Source organism: Equus asinus, chromosome 13 (assembly GCF_041296235.1).
Source record: "Equus asinus isolate D_3611 breed Donkey chromosome 13, EquAss-T2T_v2, whole genome shotgun sequence".
Classification (NCBI taxonomy): domain Eukaryota; kingdom Metazoa; phylum Chordata; class Mammalia; order Perissodactyla; family Equidae; genus Equus; species Equus asinus.
The window spans coordinates 32,412,334-32,432,976 of NC_091802.1; the positions used below are offsets into that span (position 1 = coordinate 32,412,334).

The following is a 20,643-nucleotide window of genomic DNA, read 5'->3' on the forward strand; positions in this document are numbered from 1 at the left end:
TATTTTCCTTTTCTAAAACTGGTTTCACTTCTACTTGGTATATTTAAAGAATTTAACTCTTTTATGTTTAAATAAACAGTCATAAATTATTCAAATTTGCTTTATGTTCTCTTGAAAACTGACTAGAGATATAACCACCCGTTATGTTTAGAAATGAACTCTACGAAGTTATAAAATATCTGTTTCAATTTATTTAATTTTCTACCTTATTTCAGTGAAGTAAAAATGTACCTATTACAGTTTTTTGAAGACTATTCAATGAACACAGCATGTGTTGAATAAAAAAAAAATCACATAACAAAAAAATACACATAAAAAAGTTTACATTGCCTTCTGAAAAGCATTCAGTATTTTGTTGTTGAAATTGGAGCCTAATGTAGTATATCTTCCATTAAAACTAAATTCACACTCAGTTTCTTCCCATTAATTATCTTGGGCCTTGGGCAAAAAATTATTTAACCTTCACACTTTCTTGAGTGTTCTAACCAAAGAGCAAAACCCATCCCTAGACTGTCCTCCTCCTCCTGTCCCCATAAGACAAATTAGCAAGTTTTGAAACAAAAGGAGAAAACCAATGTAACCCATGAAATGCTAAACAGTTCCAGGACTTAACGCCTGAGCTGTACAATGTTGACCGATGACCCAAATAAATTTGGGGCACATGCTTTTCCATTCCAAAGCTATCTGGATAAAGGGAGGCTCACAACCTTTACATGACCCCCATCAGGATACATCATCCTATCATTGAATAATAGAAGACAAACACCGACCTAGTTTAGAAGTGCAGATGAAAAGAAAATGAAAACAGGATACATGACGACGGCAAGGAAACCATGGTAACTAGAAGAGAGGACTGTTTTGCTTACTTTCTTTTGGTCAGAATAATCAGCTAGCTGAGCCTTCAGCTCTGTAATCTCGGCCTCCAACAGACGGATCACTTCTTCATAGTCCATTTCCATTCGGTGCGCCTGCCTCTGTGCAGCTTCGGCAAGATGAATCCGACTTCGCAGGGCTCTTGTTTCTTCAACTACAGCTTTGGTTTCCTAAAGATTTCAAAATTAATGTCATTAATTAAAAAAACAGCTAAAAAAATACTTCAGTGGTTTAAATAAAATATTTTCTGCCCTCTGGAAGTTTTAATTCCAAAACTTAATCAATATACCTATGTTCCTCATGTCTCAATTTGAACATTAATATTCATGTTATTTTATTACGTAGAGTAGCTGCCTGATCTGACTTTCCCTTGGTTAATTTCCTGGATAATTTTCAGTATGGAATCTCCAACTGCACACACCTAGCATAACATTTTGAAGATAAGGGAAGTAGAAGAGAATCGAAAATGGAAAATAGAAAAATAAGAATTGGTTCAAAAGGTAAAAAGAGCAGGCTTCTGCAAAATGCAAGTAGGTGGTCGGGCTCACATTCCAGGAGTGCTCTTGTGGCTTCATCAGATACTGCTGCGAGACTTACAGCATTGTGGGGCTTCTCCATGACAAGCCCCAGGAGCAAACGCTTACTCTAGATATCAGTCTACCTGCTACTTCTCCCTTTTGATTTAAGCCAAAAGGTAGAATTCAGTAGCAAAATATATAGCTACTTCTATAGGATGTAATGCTCACAAGACATTTATTAAACACATGTTATGTCTCAGGTGCTTCACGTGTCTTCTCTCATTTAACCTTTAGAACAACACTGAAAGAAAGGCATTATAAAAAACCATTTTATCCAGAATCAAACAGAGGTTCAGAGAGGTTACATAACCTGCCCAAGGACACATGGTAGTGCCAAGAATTTAAACCCAAGTCTGCCTGACTCCAACATTAATGCTCTTTTCACCATTTTATTCTGCCACTAGATGACAAAACCCTCTTATATACTAGCTATATTCTCCATCTTAGATGGCCAAAATCACTTGCTCTCTCAAAATGAATCTTGGTGCTGGGTCAATGACAGTCCCCTAAGACACAAATATGATTTAACATGGCAGATTATACTGTAAACCATTTTTTTTTCTTTACTTGATGCAGAAATCTCTTTTCTCTGCAATGGAACTTTCTGCTCCAATTGTCATGGCTAATACTCAACTATGGTTATTTTAATTTTCTCAGAGCTATTATAGAACACTTGCTTTTGTTTGAGCCTAAATACATTTGAAGTGAAGGAAGGGTTAGGAATATGCACATATTTTTAAGGGTCAATTTTTCATCCATACATTCAATAACTATTAAGTACTTGTTACGTGTCTTGTTCTCTTTCAGATATTAAGAATAGAGCACCTACCAAAATAGACAAAAAATCCTCCCTCTTGTCCCCCAGAATTTATACTCCAGTTTGGGGAGAGAGACAGTAAATTAGGTACTGTCAGTGAGGATCTCATTGAGAAGACATTTCATCAGAAACCTGCAGCAAGGATGGAGCATGAAGATGTCCCAAAGAGGAGCTTTCTGGGCAGATAGAACAGTTTGTGCAAAGGCCCTGAGATAGGATTATGCCTTGCATCTTCAGAGAACAGCAAGGAAGCCAGTCTGACAGAAGTAGAGAGTAGTAGGAGCCAGGAAGGGAGTGGTAGGACGTGAGGGCAAAGTGGTAACAGGAGTGAAGGCAGGAATGGGGTTGCGATGGAGAGGTAGATCTTAAGGGGCTTTGTAGGCCATTGTAAGGACTTTGGTTTTACTCAGGACGAGATGGGGAGTGATTGGAGGGTTCTCAGCAGAGAAGTGATATGATCTGAATTAAAGTTCAAGTGGATTACTTTTGCTGCCATGTTGATAGTAGACTGTAGGGGGTCGGCAATGGTAGAGCAGGGAGAAGAGGAAGGGGACAGGTATAAAATAATTGTGGCTTGGACAAGGGTTACAGTGGTGGTGATGGTGTGAAGTGGTTAGATTCCAAATACAGTTTGAAAGTAGGGTTAACAGAATAGTTCATCATCATTAACAACATTTACTTAGCAGCTACTGCAATCATGTTATGTGATAAACAATACAAAGGGGGTAAAGGATACCTTCCCTTTTCCGGCTCAGCTTAGAACATTAGGTATGACTTACATAAGTGGAGGAAGAGAGTAGGGCATGTTAGACAAAAAGAACAACGTGAACAAATGAAGAGAGACAAGAAGGAATGTGGTACATTCGAGAAATGGCACCAGATTAATTTTGACTGGAGTAGATGCTTCTTACGGGGGAGCAATGGATAAAAAAGGTTGGGGAGAGGGAGGGAAAGGGCCAGGCTCTGGTAGAGATGGCATGACAGCCAAAACCCTTGTACCTGGGGAAGTCTTCAAGCCTTCTGAGCAGAAATTGATATGAGAACACAGTGACTTAGAAAGCTAAATCTGACAGCAGGTACAGGATGGAGAATTTGGCCAACAACTGCCTACTGTGCCCTGGATTCAAAGAACTTTACTTTCTTGGGGGCTGGCCCCATGGCCAAGTGTTTATGTTCGTGTACTCCGCTTCAGCGGCCCGGGGTTTTGCCAGTTTGGATCCTGGGCGCAGACATGGCACTGCTCATCAGGCCATGCTGAGGTGGTGTCCCACATGCCACAACTAGAAGGACCCACAACTAAAAAAAATGATATACAACTACATACCGGAAAAATAAAATCTTTAAAAAAAAAGAACTTTACTTCCTTATTTTTTAAAGTAATTATCTTATAATAAAAGGATACTTTTAGAAAGAAATACCTGGGGAAATAAAGGGACATCTACCCAGCCACATCAGTCATATCAGTCAGTTCAACCCAGGTGATGAATGGTCACCAGGGTCACAGCTGGATCAACCTCACATCAGACTATTGCTGTGCATACAAGAGGTACTGGCTTAGTATGTGCTGGCACTACTCTAAGTGTTTTACATGGATCAACTCAGTTAATCCGCACACTGCTGGGCGAGGTATGTCTATTATTATCCTCACTTAATAGGTAGGAAACTGAAGCACAGAAAGGTTATATAACTTGCTCAGAATCACAAACCTAATAGGCAACCAAGCTAGGATCTGAATCCAGACAATCTAGTTAGAAAGTTCATGCTCTTGGCTACTATGCCATATTCTCTCTCCATCTACAGAAAATGCTAAAAAAAAATCACTTGTAGATGACAATATCATCAGTGCCCAGCCCTGCATGAGCTTAGGATGTGGCCATTACAATATACTCAAACCCATTTGAGGCTGGTGCACTGTTGCCCGCTTTCCATTCAATCAAGCTAGAAAAAAATATATTGTCACTGAAGAGAAAGAGGAGAGGCAGAGAATTCTCCATAGCTGCAATGAAGAATAACTAATCTGATGATTTGTCTCCTTCACACTCATTTCATGCAGCTTTTATTCCTCTATAAAAACAGCACTTTTATTTTTGTTCAAAGAATGCTAGTTAATTAAATGAAGAATCTGGATGGGATTTATACAGCCATTACAGTACACTGATGGTAATAGAGTGTGAAATGTAGTCGGGTGGTAAAAGATGCAGAGGTTTTGATGCTGAATAAATTCATGCTATTTCTTTTGCAAATGTATAACTGTCAGGTTGGTAAATGTGACCCCTTAGCAAAGTTCTAGCCCAATTCTCACTGAATGGCTGTTTAAAAGATTAGTGCATTGAAATGATGACTTAGAGGAAGCGGTAAGAAAAGACAGCAGCAGTGTGCCGTATTGAGCAATACAGGATCACACAAATCCATTTTTTTCTTGTCCTCCTGGGCTTTCTTCTAATAAATAACTGTAAAGCCTCCTATGTCAGTAACAACTGAGCCAGAATTTTCTCAGTCCTTCACCATGAGTCTGAAATCGCGTCAGGGTGAATGCTGCAGCCAGGTCACTGATTTACTTTGTATTAGGTAGAGATTAATCCAGTTTAGAAAGAAAATAAAAGAGAGAAACTAAGATGTAATGGTAAATCAGAAAAATCAACACAAGCATTATGCTATTTAATACCAAGCAGTATGAGCAAATATACTAGAAGGGAATCTTGAAGTATGAAGTCAAATCTCTGACAACTTTTTTTTTTTTTTGAGGAAGATTAGCCCTGAGCTAACATCTGCCACCAATCCTCCCCTTTTTGCTGAGGAAGACCGGCCCTGATCTAACATCCGCGCCCATCTTCCTCTACTTTATATGTGGGATGCCTACCACAGCATGGCTTGTCAAGCGGTGCCACGTCCACACCCAGGATCTGAACCAGCGAACCCTGGGCCACCGAAGCGGAACGTGTGCACTTAACCCCTAAGCAACCAGGCCGGCCCCCTCTGACAACTTTTTTTTGGTGACACTGAGAAAATGCTTTCAACTCATACTGTCCCATTGTAAAATGAGGATTTTCCACCTCACAATTTCACAATGAATCTTCATGGAAGATGAGACCAAATTATTCTCTGAAAATATAATTCAAACTAATGAAAATCTTCATAGGCTACAAATACTTTGAACTTAGCTATGTGATTGTGTTGAGACAAAGGGCATTATAAACTCACATAAAGGGCAGTATAAGCTCAGGCGAAAGATAATATGCTGTGTGTTTTCCACATACAGCACTTTCTCCCCACAAGGCAACACGAAACAGAATGAAAAACATGAGTGTGAGATGAGTTATACCTAGGTCAGAATCTCAGATCTAGGATTTTTTTCATTTTCTGGCTAATTCTCTAAGACTCAGTTTGTTCATCTGTATAATGGGAAATAACAACACCTGCTTTATAAGATCAAAACAACTCTCACAAGAGGGTTGAAGAAACGATTACAAGTCTTGGTACAGTTTTTTTCTCGTTCCTCCTTACTGCTTTTAAAAAATATACAGAATCCCCTATGTGATTAGAGAGGTAGACTAGATAATTTATTAAGGGCTTTCCTGAGGCACTCATTTAGTAATACTAGTTATTGAACTTTAGAGAAGTCGTTTGGAAACATAATGTGCATGTCTTTTTTAATGTTAGCGATGACTATGTAAAAGCTTTTCTTCCCTAGGTATGAGTTGTAATGCTCCCTTAAGTAGAAGGAAAAGCACTAACTGCAGTTGCACATTTATAATTAGGCTACCACAGCCACATCACTAACCTTAGAAGTTCTCTAATTTTTAAGCTAATCAGTAAATCTTTCAAAATGTCAATGGCTGACAGGAGAAAAAGGAGACTGCAAAGAGATGTATGTTTTAGGGTAATGTAACTTAAGCTACCAAGCCCGAAAGAATACTTCTCTTATCAGCTTCCTACATTCACTCATTGGAAAACCTTTCTGGTCTTGGTCCCATTACAGCTTGTGAAAAAGATTAAGGGTTACCACAGGAAGAGGGTTGTTGAAGGAAAGTGTTTAAAAGCAAGCTCTATCTAGTTTCCTTAACTTACATATTGGGTTTATTAAAATATGTATAATATTCTTCTCAATGGATGATCTCAAAGTAATTTGCAGAAATTCCTGAATGAATCTACAATTCATCCCTTAAGCATGTACACACTTGGGGAAGAAAATTAATCCAGAGAACTTTCTATGCCTCTGAAATGTGCACTCTCCTTTCTCTTTCCTTACTCTTCCTCCACGCGTCCATCCAGCCCACTACTCCACCTCCTTACCTAACCAGTTAGTAAGCACTGTGAAGTCTTTATTTACAATGTATTTGCAGCTATTCCTTAGTTTCTGTCCTTACCACCACATGACTGAGTCATGTCTTTACCTGCTCACATGTAGGTACTATGAAAATCACCTAAGTGCTCACTCTGCCTACTGTGTTCTTCACTCTAATGTATTCTGCACACTTCTGAAGGATCAATTTTCCCAAAATATTGCTCAATTCCACCTTCGGTAACAAACCTAAGTACATGGTAAGTCATAAAATGGTACATGATAAAACACATCCTCAATCTCCATACTTCAAGGTTCTCCCCTACTTATTCCAAATCAGTCTTTCCAGCCTTAGCACATTCAACAACCTTACAGGATTGCCATATCCATAGAAGAACTTACCAAACTTCCCAGACTAAATTCTCTCATCTCCAAGATGCTCCTGAGCACATTATTCCTTCCACTAGGTATATACAATTTTCCCCTTTCTTCTTCACCCAGTTCTCATCTATCCTTCAAAATCTACTTCAGATTTTACCTTCTCTAATGTTACCAGATGACTTCAGTTTACAATGATCTTTCCCTCTTTTTATCTTTTATAATACCTGTTATCTGCAATCAATCACACACTACTTAGTATCTCCTACTGCTCTCTTGAACTGTCATTAAAATATTAAGTATTTTACCATCTAACTTTCTAAAGTCAAAGGGTCTTGACAGCCCACATTAAAACAGAAGCTGTCTGAGAGTAAAAACCTACCTAATATGAACAGGTGCTCCACTTAACATAAATATGATATAGCTGCGCTGACAAACAGTGAAAATCGCTATTTTGTATTTCACATATAAAAATTACCTTAGAGAATTCTACTAGGTAAGAAGCTTTCATAGGAAAGTTCTTCATTAAAGGCTTCAATTTTATGGGAATAGTAGTAGAACTATATTTCATTTAAATAATTACAATAACCATAAACCATGCTCTTGAAAAACACCACATAATGAAAAGCAAATCATTTCATTATAGTCTTTTTATATATAAACAAAAATCCTTTTATTGTATTTATTAAGCAAAAGAGATTATATCAAAACTAAGTAGAATAAAGAAAATACCAAGGTCAAAAAAGGACAGACAGTTATGTTTTATTGTGCTTGACAATTTTGTTTCTTGGCTTTTTACTAAATAGCTTTAAAAATTTAAAGATTTAGAAATCATGCATACTATTTTATATTTCCCTAAAAATCACAAATTTCCATCACAAATTAATATAATATATGCTCTCAAGGACTATATAATCTTGAAGGTCCTTTCCAACCCCCTCCATATCCCTGATTCTATGATTTACATGATGACACTTCTTTGTAAAGTGTGTAAAAATGATATATATTTGTAAATCCAAGAAACAAAGATTTTTTTTTAGTTTGTATGTAAAAGGAAAATCCTCACTTTGCAAAGGAAAATTTGGTTAAGCTTTGTGGAGGAAAAGCAGGTCAATCAAAGTATAATTAGCTCTAATTAACCCTCCCAAGAGCTGTCAGCTCTTTACCTGCAGCTGCCTCATTCTCCAAAAGGTGCAAAATTGAGCGGTGCCTCTGAACATCAAAGAAAATCAAAGAAACAATTTTCAATCTCTGTTTATAAACAGAACTCCCTAATCAAAGACAGATACACAGTACATCTATCTGATAAATTTTACCATGTGAACTTGTTCACAATATAAATATTAATTAGTTAAATCCTGTTGTGATAATATGTTTAACCCTGAACATGTATTTTCTGATTTAGTGAAAGTTGACATAAAAGAAAAAACTATTTTTCTACGTCTCCAATTCTGGTTACAAATATCAAAAAGGGGACATTTACGTATTGGAAATTTCCTTTCATAATGCGAGTTTAAACCCTGTTCACTAAAATCAGGTAGAGCTCAAAGGCTACTTTCTCAGTTATGTTTAGAATTCCTGTGAAGTTTGAGATTTAAGGGAGATCTGGCTTCAAAACAGAAATGTATTCCTTCTCAACTAACCTTTATAGGTTTAATTCAATTGGAATAAAAATTTTATCAAATTTTGTTTGTTTTGGAGGAACTTAACCAGGAGTTCCAAATTTGAATCGAGGTATAATAAGATCTAAATAATAAATAAGATTCTTAAGTTGATTTGGAAGAAAAAATCAGTCAGAACTGGTTAGCAAATTTTGAAAAACAAGAATAATGAGAAATAAAGAAACCAGGTGGGACACGGCCCAAGGATTTAAGGCATAGATAAAGCTATAATAGTCAGTACTGGCCAAAGAAGGGTTAGATAAACATTCACACACCTAACAAGTATTTATTGATGAAGCAACTGGAAGGACCAGAAAGCCCCAACAGACCCTAGAACATATAAGAATTTAATCTACAAGAATGGAGATACCACAAAACCAGGAGTGGCTGTGACAACAAACTACTGGGGGAAAAAAGTGTAAAGTGTAGACTCTTATCTCACACCATATACCAAACAAAATAATTTCTTAGACGAGTTAAGTAAAGACAGACATGGGAGGAAAACTATGTAAATGTGTATCTGAAATCTGGCTAGGAGTGAACTTTAAAAAAGTGAAAAAGGAGAAATCACAAAGAAAAAGATAGATTTGACAACACAAAAACACCTGTGTTTAAAAACGTTGAAAAAAATAGGCAATTTGTACACAGGGGAAAATATCTGCAACAGATTTGGTAGAAATAGGGTTAATAACAACAATGTAAAGAGATCTCAGAAAATGATGTGAGAAAAAGGAGCAAGTTATTGATTAAGAATACAAGAGAAGTGAAGAAGAAAAAGCAGGACTGGGAAGTGATACAGATAACATAAGGGGTATATGGTTAGGAGTGGCAGAATGTCACTAGCAAGCATATCAGGAAATAAGCTGCCTTCAATCTTGAAGAATTGTGATGAGATTCACAATTTAATTTGAAATCCACAGACAATCTTTGGTCTCCAGCATGAGTGACAATGAATCAAAGTACAATATTTTCAAATAGGGTGATTTACTTATGCAGGGTTTGGTACGACTGGAGAAGTCTTGTTTTTGATTCTAAAATAGTTTGTGAATAAATCATCTAACACAATGTCATGAGTCCCATAATGAAGTAAGAGCACTGAAAAGTGTTTCTCACATAGTAAACTGCCAAGATAAGAGTTTTATAGTATCAACTGCCTTATCACTACTTCCTCCTTGTGTAAAATTTACTAGTTTGTCAGCCAAATTAATATATATTGCTCTAACATGTAGAAACACAAAGTGTTTGGCATCTACACAGATGTTTAAAATATACCCTGAAAGGTTCTCTCTTAGCAACTGACTAATAGAATTTGAGAGATTTCTATTTGTTTGTTTTTAGTGAAATAAGGAAAATTATAGGGAGTTGAGCCTACTGTAGTGCACAAACCTGCCTTTGAAAACTCCCCAGCTACAGGGCACTTATTCTGAAATGCTTTCTAGAAAGTGATGGTTTTGCTCTATTTTTCTTTTTCTTACTAGATTGAGAGCTCCTTGCAGAGACTATGTCTAGCTATCACAGTGAATCCAGATAAAATCAGCATTTAATAAAAGTTTCTTATGTTCCCTTCCCAAGTCTCCCTTATAAGTTACTACAGGCAGGTATGAAACAATTGATGAAAGAATGCCAAATGTGGTCCCTGAACAGCCAGAAAATAAGTGGCTCACTGTATGGAACCCAGAATCCTAACATCAGTTCTAACAAAGGCAACCAACTACACAAAATACTATAACCAATTGTACTGGAAGGGTTCTATGAAAAATAACATAATTCCCTTCCAAATTCTCCAACATGAAAAATCTGTGATTCTAATTAATCTAACACAATTAAAATAGATTCTATGGTATCAACAGGATAATAAAATTTCTCTCAGGGTCCGGCCCGGTGACGCAGTGGGTAAGTTCACATGTTCCGCTTCAGTGGCCCATGGTTCACTGGTTCGGATTCTGGGTGCAGACCTATGCACCGCTTGGCAAGCCATGCTGTGGCAGGCATCTCACATATAAAGTAGAGGAAGATGGGCAGGGATGTTAGCTCAGGGCCAGTCTTCCTCAGCAAAAAGAGGAGACTCGTGGCAGATGTTAGCTCAGGACTAATCTTCCTCATAAAAGAAAATAAAAGAAACAGCTATTTGGAAACGGACATATTTGCTAATGCTTGCTTAGACTGCTACAGTCACCTCCAGTGAATAACTAGGTATGGCTGGTGTCTGTGCAGACAGGAGTGTCAAATTGGCTGTCCTTATGTTCCTTTTCCAAGCAAGCTGTCTATAACTTAGGCAGTTTCTTGGGCAAAGTCGAATGTTACAGAATACATAGGTATATTTTTATTCACAAAAAGGGAATTAATTTGAAATATAAATCCAACCAAGTTTACTTCATAAGTTGCTCCACTCAGGTTACTGTTTATCATTATAAGAACTTCATAATTTCTCTTCTCAGAGTTTTTTTTTCGTTTTTGAAAATCATTCAAAGATAACTGTAGATTTCACACAGCTGTAAGAAATAATACAGAGAGGTCCCCTGTGCTCTTCGCTCAGTCTCCCTCAGTGGTTACATTTTGCATTACTATAGTAGAATATCACAACAAGGAAACTTCGGTGACACACGTCACCAACCTCATTGAGACATCACCAGTTTTATGTGCACTCAGTAATAAAAGCCAACAACCTGTGGATATAGGCAACAACGGGGATGGATCCCAAGGGAATTACACCGAATGAAAAAAGCCAATCCCCACAAGTGGCAAACTGTATGATAACATTTATGTAACATTCCTGAAATGACAAAATTATTGAGATAGAGAACAGATCAGTGGTTGCCAGCCCTTAGGAGAAGGCAGGATGGAAGAAGGTGCTTGTGGCAGTAAAAAGTAGCATGAGGGATCCTCGTACAGAGAGTTCTTGCTGGAAAACAAAAGTTGACATTCTGAGATCACAAGTGACCATCTCAAATGGAAAGATATGGACATTTTACTATTACTCCTTTAGAACAGAAAAGACTGACAAATCAAATACATATATTTTTCTTCTTTTCCCCTGTAAAGATGAGATTGGCATCTTAGAATATCTACCAATGCTATGCTGAAATACTATAAAAAGTTGAGATCACTAAAGATGAATAAAGGGCATGGGAACTTACATCAATCCTAAAAATTAGAGGCTTTGCTGTTTCTTTAATAAGTGCACAAAGGAAGACAATCTCTAAAAGTGTGAAAGGTGAATACTTTTTTAGTAATCACATATTATTGTTCCTTTTAGAGATATATTTAATCTGTTCTTAAAGTTTCCTATGTTGCTTCATCCACAAACCAAGATAGCTCACATGTCAGCAGCACCAGCTGTAACTAAGTTCACGTTCAATCTCAATTGTCCACAGAGAATCCTGTACTGATCTGACCTTCTGTTTCTGCCTTAGACTTCATGCTCTCCTCAAGCATTTGACCCAACGTTTGCACAGGTGAGGCCAACTACAACTGGGCTTACTGAACCCAGAGAAGATGCCAAATGAACAATTTCCCATGTTTCTTTAGGGCAAAGACTGGTTCAGACAAGCTAAATCCTTTGGCTTTGGATTGTTCACCAATTCATTGCTGCCTTAGGTCATAACGCTATGCTGAAAAACTTCAAAAACAACTTAGGTGTGAAAGTTGGTTTTAGAAAGTTGTTGATCAAAGGAAGTTGCTAGAAGAATGGCCCAGACCTGTTAAAAGTTGTTAGAACTTGAAGAAAAAATAACATGAAGTATAATTTCATGGGAAATTATGCTCATGATTTTAAACAGTAAGTTTGGGTTATGCTGAAAGGCATAAAAACTCGTCAAAAATACTTAGATTTTAGAAAACAGTACAGACAATTCTTTAAAGAACAGTGAGTAAGTATTCTGGTAGCTAGCCCTGGTTGAAAAAAACAATGTACCTGATCCTTCGGTGAAAAAGGATCCCTTCATAGCTTGTTCTTTCCTTTTTATTTATATCTTTCTTCCCTCTCCCTTCTTCTCATTCTCCCTTTCTTCCTTTTTCCTGTCTTTTAGTTCTTCACTGCTTTCTTTTTGGGTCTCCACACTGAAGGTAAATTAATCTCCATAATTTGAAACAGTTCATGTGCCTTCAAAAGGGGAGATTATTCTGTTTCTAGGATCAGGCCCCAGTCTCACAATAATTCAATGAAAAGTTCCTAAGTGAGTGAACAAGGGCTATCAAACGGTGCCCTCGCCTCCCTTTGGAAGCAACTGGGAACCATCATTGTAAAACAAACTGAAAAGCAACCTAGTAGTGTTTTAATAATTAGGTTACCTATGTATTTAAAGGATTTACATGGTATAATTATTGGCACTGGACTGATTTCACATCAAGATCTTCAAAAGGATACCAAAAAGGGGGAAGAAACTGCCCAATTTAATACAACTCAAGTTTCTGTTTTTTTAAAAGTTTTTAAGAGAAGAGTTATACACACTCCCTATTTGCCATTTTTAAAGACTCTTTTGCTAATTGTGAAAAAAGAAATTAATCCTTGGAAAAATGGAGCTTTGTATTTTCACTAAAGCACAAGAACTCTTTCATTAACAGTTTAAATCTATATCACTCAAAACCCCTTAAACAGAACAATATCATTCTATATACATACGAGAAGCTGAATGGTATACATGGTCAATATACTAAAAAAATGGAAAGCTGTAGGGTTGACTTCGGGTAGTACATTTTTCATTGCACATGTGTGTTTCTGAAATGAATGACTGTGCTAGTATGTACGCATGTGGGTTTGTATACACAAACATATAGATATGTTTTTAATTATTTTTGCTAAAACTGGCAAATACACATTAAATACTATTATAAATTAAAACATCTTTACTCTCAATCTCCTTTCTCCTATTTTGTTAACTGCGTCATTACCGCCTCTCAATCACCAAATTCCAAAGTCTTGATTGCTCTCTTTATTACTGCATACTTTATCAATGTTAAGTCTGGTTGACTTTAACCTCATGGTATCTTACACACACTTCCTTCATATATTTCCATTGCAAATATCCAGTTAAGTCCTCCATGGCTATCAGCTGGACAAGTGCTTCTCAGATTTTAAGGTACGTACAAATCACCCGAGGACTTGTTAGATACCGATTCTGATTCACTAGGTCTGGGATGGCACCCAAGACTCTGCATTTCTAAGTAAGTTCCAGGTGTGGCTGACACTGCTGGTCGTGCATCACTTTTTGAATAGCAAGAATGTGCAGTTCTAGATCTGCACTGTCCAATGTGGTAGCCACTAGCTATATGTGGCTATTGAGCAGCTGAAATATAGCTAGTCAACTGAACTGAATTTTTAATTTAATTTTAATTAGTTTGCATTTAAATTTAAAAACTCATGAAGTATAAAATATTTTTCCATTACACAAAACTATATTGTTTTGCTAGAACTATATTTCACTTTAATCACTATACCATTTAAGATATTATTATTGAATTGCAGTGTTAAATAGGCATGTGAGCCATATGAATAGTATACATAAACATGTAACTGATCTGGTTACTGTCAATGAACTACTTTCATTTTTCTTTTTTACACACCAATGTAATAGTGTGCTTATCTGAAAATATATGTGTGTGTGTGTGTGTATATACAAATATACATATATATATATATATATATTTGTATGTGTGTGTGTATGAGAGGAAGATTGAACCTGAGCTAAAATCTGCTGTCAATCTTCCTCTTTTTGCTTGAGGAAGATTGTCCTTGAGCTAACATCTGTGCCAATCTTCCACTATTTTGTATGTGGGACACTGCCACAGCATGGCTTGATGAGTGGTATGTAGGTCCATGCTCACGATCTGAGCTTACGAACCCTGGGCCACCAAAGCGGAGCATGTGAACTTAACCACAACACCAAGCCAGCCCTTATTTGAATATTTTACACAACAGGATGAATTATAGTAATACCTATGTAGATCAAAACTGGTATTTAAATTAAAATGTTTACTTTTATTAGAAGATAATTAAATTATTATTTCTATTTTAAAAAGTAGGGATGGCGGGGCCGGCCCCATGGCCGAGTGGTTAAGCTCACATGCTCTGCTTCGGCAGCCCAGGGTTTCGCCAGTTTGAATCCTGGGTGCAGACGTGGCACTGCTCATCAAGCCATGCTGAGGTGGTATCCCACATGCCACAACTAGAAGGACCCACAACTAAAAAATACATAATTATATACCGGGGGGCTTTGGGAGAAAAAGGAAAAAATAAAATCTTAAAAAAAAGCAGGTATGGAAAAGTTTTTAAATTTAAAATGAAGATATGTTACCAATGCAGAATAAAGTAGAGGTGAATTAGCTAGGTTATATTACTATACAACCAGGACAATAAAAAGAGGATAGAAAAGGTATGTTGCAAACTTCACGATGAATGCGATAGTAATTTACAAAGCTGTGTTGTACAAAACATTTTAAACATATAAAAAATGCACAATATTAAGAGCCTTTTTTGCAACTGTATGGTGAATTTGTTAAGAAGCTTTCTCCTAACAGTAAAACAAGAACCAGTGAAATTAGTCAGCTGAAATCAGAAGTAAATGTTCAACATTTGTAACTTTGGCTAGCTACAAAACAGCTTGGATTTGTACACAAAAGAGTAAACCATTTTTAGATCAAGATGGTAATTTCAGCTATGATAAAGGACTAGAAGAGGTACTTTACAAAAAATTAAGTCCCACAATCAATTAAGCCACAAAACAAATGTCTACAGAATACAAGAATTTTCTAGCTATATCAATAATCAATTGATTCAAATTTGAAAAACTACAAGCCCTTTCATTAGCTTTAGGTGAGCCATGTGATACAGGAGACACGACCCATTTCATACATCAGGCACATAATGCCTTAAAGGATTTCCAAATTTACAACCAAAAGTTGTCAATTTGCAGGCTAAAAAAAATCAAACTTGTGGTATGGATATTTTTAACTCTTATACACCTTTCAAAGAAGAGTTTCAGCTGGATAATGAAGAAAAGTTTTTATCCTAATACATGGTGCTCCAGTTTTGTTGGATCAAAAATTCAGATTTATTGACATTTTCAAACAAGAGACTCATTTTTTTTATTGTTTCGTTCCACTATATGATACATATTGAAAACATCTGTGCTCAGTTTTCTGAGGCTGAATGTGTGAAAAATGTCATGGATACAGTTGTCAACATTGTTTAGTACGGGCAAATTCTATGACTTTTCACTAGCTTAGAAGACAATGAACATAACCATCCTGTGTTCCCTGCCAACGCTCTTTGGCTGAATTGGGCAAGAGTTTTACAAAGATTTACTGTACTTTTAACTCCAATTCAAGGTTTTCTTAAAATAAAAGGCATACTTGCCTAAAATTCACTAATCAAAGACAAAAAAGTGACAACATGATTAACATTTTCTCATTGACATCACATTGCACATGAATGAGCTAAATCTGAAGCTCCAAGGAAAGGGAAAGCTTATTTGTGAAGATAGATAAGTAAAAGAATTTATATTGACACTGAAACTTTTCATAATACAAATCAACAATAATGATTTTACATATTTTTCTACCATAAATCAATATGTAGATTTAAATTACTGATAGTGTTACATAAATTAACTACAAAAACTAAAAAAACTTAAAGTATGCTTAGTCGATATTGATAAATTTAGAGTTGCTTTCAATATATGTAATACTCCTTTGAATTTGATGTCAACATTGAGTTAAAAATTAGTGGGATACTTAACTTGAAAAGATATAGTTTTGAAATGATTGTGCTTCAAACATAAAGTCTTCTAGAAAATATGGAATAGTTCTTGTCAATACGGATGTAAATATTAAAAGAAAAAGATTTTTGGTATTCAATTCAGTTACTGGAAACTTTTTAAGTATGTCTGGAACATTTGGGTTTATGAATCTACTTTTTTCAACTCTAAACCTTGTTAAATCTAAATACAGATCCAGTATTTCCAATGGAAATTGAGTGCACAAATTAAGATGTGCTGTAAGTGTAAAAATAACACTGGACTTCAAGACACAGTATGAAAAAACACTGTAAAAATAATTCATTAATGATTTTTTAATATTATTGCATGTTAAAATGATATTTTAAATACATTAGACTAAATAAAATATATTTTAAATAATTTTACTTGTTTCTTTTTAATGCAGCTACTAGAAAATTAACAATACATAAGTGGCTTCCATTACATTTCTATTGGACAGTGTTGGTCTACACTATTACAAAAGCCTCTTATCTGCTCTTCAGTTACTCCCCTCCCTGCTATAAGATTAATCTTCATAAAATATACATGCTCTTCATTCATTCACCAAATATTTCTTGAGTACCTACTCTGTGTCAGTTATTGTTTTAAGAGAAATCAGAGAATAAATCAAAGATAGCTGCTGTCATGGAGCTTGCCCTCTAGTTGAGGGATAAGATAAAGGACAAAAACATAACAAGTATACAGTGTGCAAGAAAGCAGTCATACCAAACACCTTCTCCACACACAGTCAGGTTGAAGGGTTAGTAAGTGATGGTGCAGAGAGGTCAGAGGGGCTGGAGAACTAGTAGAGGAGGAGAGTGGGGAGGGAAGAGTGGTAAGAGATGAAGTAACTGGGTAAGAGAAGTGTGAGATGGGGGAGAGGATGGCGGATCCAGTCGGCCCTGTAGGCTCTGACATTTACTTGGAGGCTTCTCCTTGTGGGATTCTGGCTTTTACTCTGAGTGGGCGGAAAGTCCCAGAGAGTCCTAACTTAAGTGTGAGAAGGATATTTCTGGCTGCTGTGTTCAGATTAGACTGTGTGGGGGTGGGGCAAGGGTAAAAGCAGGGTCATCTGGTAGGAGGCTGTAAGTGCAACACAGGTGGCAGGTGATGGTGGCTTAGGCCAGTGACAGAAGCAGTGAAAAGTGGTAAAATTCTACAATTTTTGAAAAGTAGGGCCAACAAGTTGGATGTGAAGTATGAAGAAAAGAGGGGGTCAGATTACAAGTAGAGCAAGTTGATCATTCTTTTCCTTTGTCAGATACCTTCAGAGGCAGTCCACTGCCTAAACTCTTAGATTGGTTCCCAAGTGCCTACAAGCTCTGCCCTCAGCGTACCCAACAAATGTCGTTTCCTGATACTTTCACCTGTCCACATTTCCCTTATGTTTCCAGGCCTTTAATAATGAAAACGATGTTGAAGATGATGATGATAAAATAATATGAATCAAAACTATTATTTTTTAGGAACCTACTATATTTCTGACAGTTTTCGGCTCAAACTCTCAAGTCCTATGAAGAATTATAAGACAGATATTATCACATTTTTAGACATGAAGAGACAAGCATATTTACAAATAACGGTAATGCAGGCATACAAAAGAGGGCCTATTTTAGCTCTAAAGACAAGACTCCTCCTCTCATACCATGATTTTCATGCTGTATCTTTGCCTGGAATACTCTTCCATTTCTATGCCAGGTCCAGTCTGTGTGTCACCTTCTCTATAAAAAGTCTCCTTATCCCCTCCGCCAGAATGAGGTTTTCTTTCTCTATCAAATGGTTAAAACAAATCATTTCCACTCCTTTCTCAGCACCTAATATTTCTTCTATTATTTATAATAATGACCATAATAGTTAATATTTATGGAGTGATGATTATATGCTGTATACATTTATACTACCCATATTACCTTACTTAATACTTCTTACACTCTTGTGAGGGATCCTGTTCTCAAGCTCATTTTATAGATGAGAAGACTGAGGCTTAGAAAGGTGAATTAGTTTGCCCAAGGTCAAAAGTGAGCAAGAGGCAGGGTCAGGGTATAAACTTACCCGGTCTGATTCCACAGCTCATTATTTACTACAGTGCTTCTTATGCCAATTCACCTTTCATCATACAAGACTCTTTCTCCTGTCTATTTTTTTCATCTATGTCCCATCTTTTCTTTCTGATTCTTATTGAATTCTGATACAGAGTAGTCTTAGATTATTTATTCATGCAGACTTGTCCTTCCTTAATAACAGAAACTAATCCATTCAGAGAAATAAATACAGGAGGGCCTCATGTGGAAAAAGCAGGTATTGCTAGAAAAAGAAAGCAAAATGCTATTTTCTTTACCTCCATGTCTTAATCAACTCTTAATGTAATTATTATTTTATCAAGTATGCTTCATGTTCTAAAGCTTTCAAGTTCCAAGCTTTTAGGAGAAAAGAAAATTTTAATTAAATGTAGAAAACACTCCACACTGTAATCTATTCTACACGTAAAACCTAACAAAGAAGATTCATAAATGTCCACTTTCAGGATGCAAAGAAACACTAAAAAGTAAAAGGCCTGGCCACACAAATTGATGCAACTATTGAAGATACAGAACTGAAAACGCATATCAACCAAAGTTCAAAAATAAAATGGGGTCCAAAAATTGGCCAAAAAATAGAAGACTTTGAAACAGTTTTTATTTGGAAATAATTTCAAATGTACAGAAGAAATGCAAGAATAGGAATAGTGCAAAGGACATCCTCATACCCTTCACCCAGATTTACCTAATTCACAAATTCACCCTTTTGCCAACATGCTCATGAGTGAGAAATAAGGTATTCCTATAAGCCACTGATATTTAGAGGTTGCTGTTGCTGAGATAGCCTCAATCTCTCTCATATATATATATATATACATATATACACACATACATAAATGCACATACATAAATATGTGTATCTATCTATATAAAACATACATACATATATAAATAAAGACACACAATTTTTTTCTTAACCATTTGAGGGTAAATTACATACACCATGACTCTTTACCCCTAAAACCTTCAGTATTTCCTAGGTATAAGAATATTCTCTTATATAACCCTAGAGTGGTTATCATATTTAGGATATTTAACAATGATTTAATACTTTGTTTTTAAAGATTTTATTTTTTTCCTTTTTCTCCCCAAAGTCCCCCGGTACATAGTTGTATATTCTTCGTTGTGGGTCCTTCTAGTTGTGGCATGTGGGACGCTGCCTCAGCGTGGTTTGATGAGCAGTGCCATGTCCACGCCCAGGATTTGAACCAACGAAACAGTGGGCCACCTGCAGCGGAGTGCGCGAACTTAACCACTTGGCCACGGGGCCAGCCCTTGATTTAATATTTTAATCTAATCTACCATCTGTATTCAATTTTGTCAACTAACCCAATAATATCCTTCATAGTATCTTCCAGTGCAGGATCCTGTCTAGGGTCAGGAATTGTATTTAGTTTTCATGCCTCTTCAGCCTCTTTTAATCTGGAACCTTTTATCATCTTTCTATTTTTTTATGGCATTGACATTTCTGAAGAATACAATCCCTTCACACACACTCACTCACACACACCCATACCAACACACACACAAACCCCCACACATACAGCCCTTTTAAAAAATAAAACTGTCCCTCATTTCGGGTTTGTCTGATGCTTCCTCATGGTGAGATTCAGGTTTATACATTCTCAGCCATAATACTACTTGGATGATGTGTCCTTTTCAAGGTATCATTCTTTGGAGTCACACACGTCCATCTATTCTTCACTGGTGATGTCAATTTTTAGCACCAGTCAAGGAGTTGTCTGATTTCAATACTGTCTAATTACAATTTTTCCCCTTGAAATTAATAAGCAATTTATAGAGAGCTACTTTAAAGCCACGTAAATATGTAAATAATCTGCTTTTCATCAAAATTTCTCTCTCGATTTAGCGTTTGATGATTCTAGTCTGATCTAGTCTTTACTAACACAGATGCAAAATGCTGATTTCCCAAATCTGGCAGCCTCTCTGTAGTTAACAGTCAGCTCTCAACAGTCTAGAACGAGCAAGAACCCTCCTTTTCCTCCCATTAATTAACCCATTTATTAATGGGATGGAATCATGAATTACTGTTTTTTCGATGGTTTTAATTCATTGGTGTATTTAATTATTGTCGTGCTCAAGTACTTCCAGATTTGGCCAGTAGGGCTCCTTCAAACTGGTTCCTTGTGACATGCTCCCGTCATCTTGAGCACTTCCTTATTTTCTGGCACAAGATGTTCCAGGTTCACCTTGTACTTACC

The 20,643-nt window shown here is 36.4% G+C and overlaps 1 protein-coding gene across 12 annotated transcripts in view; it reads right to left on the minus strand.

The window, feature by feature from the left end:
- STXBP4 (syntaxin binding protein 4) overlaps nucleotides 1–20,643 on the minus strand; it is a 160,050-nt gene that overhangs the window by 68,076 nt on the left and 71,331 nt on the right. For all 12 annotated transcript variants that reach the window (XM_070482975.1, XM_044746110.2, XM_070482973.1 and 9 more), the window contains one exon: nucleotides 867–1,043. In XM_070482975.1, the coding sequence (XP_070339076.1) occupies nucleotides 867–1,043 (177 nt within the window). The remainder of the gene's footprint in view (nucleotides 1–866; nucleotides 1,044–20,643) is intronic.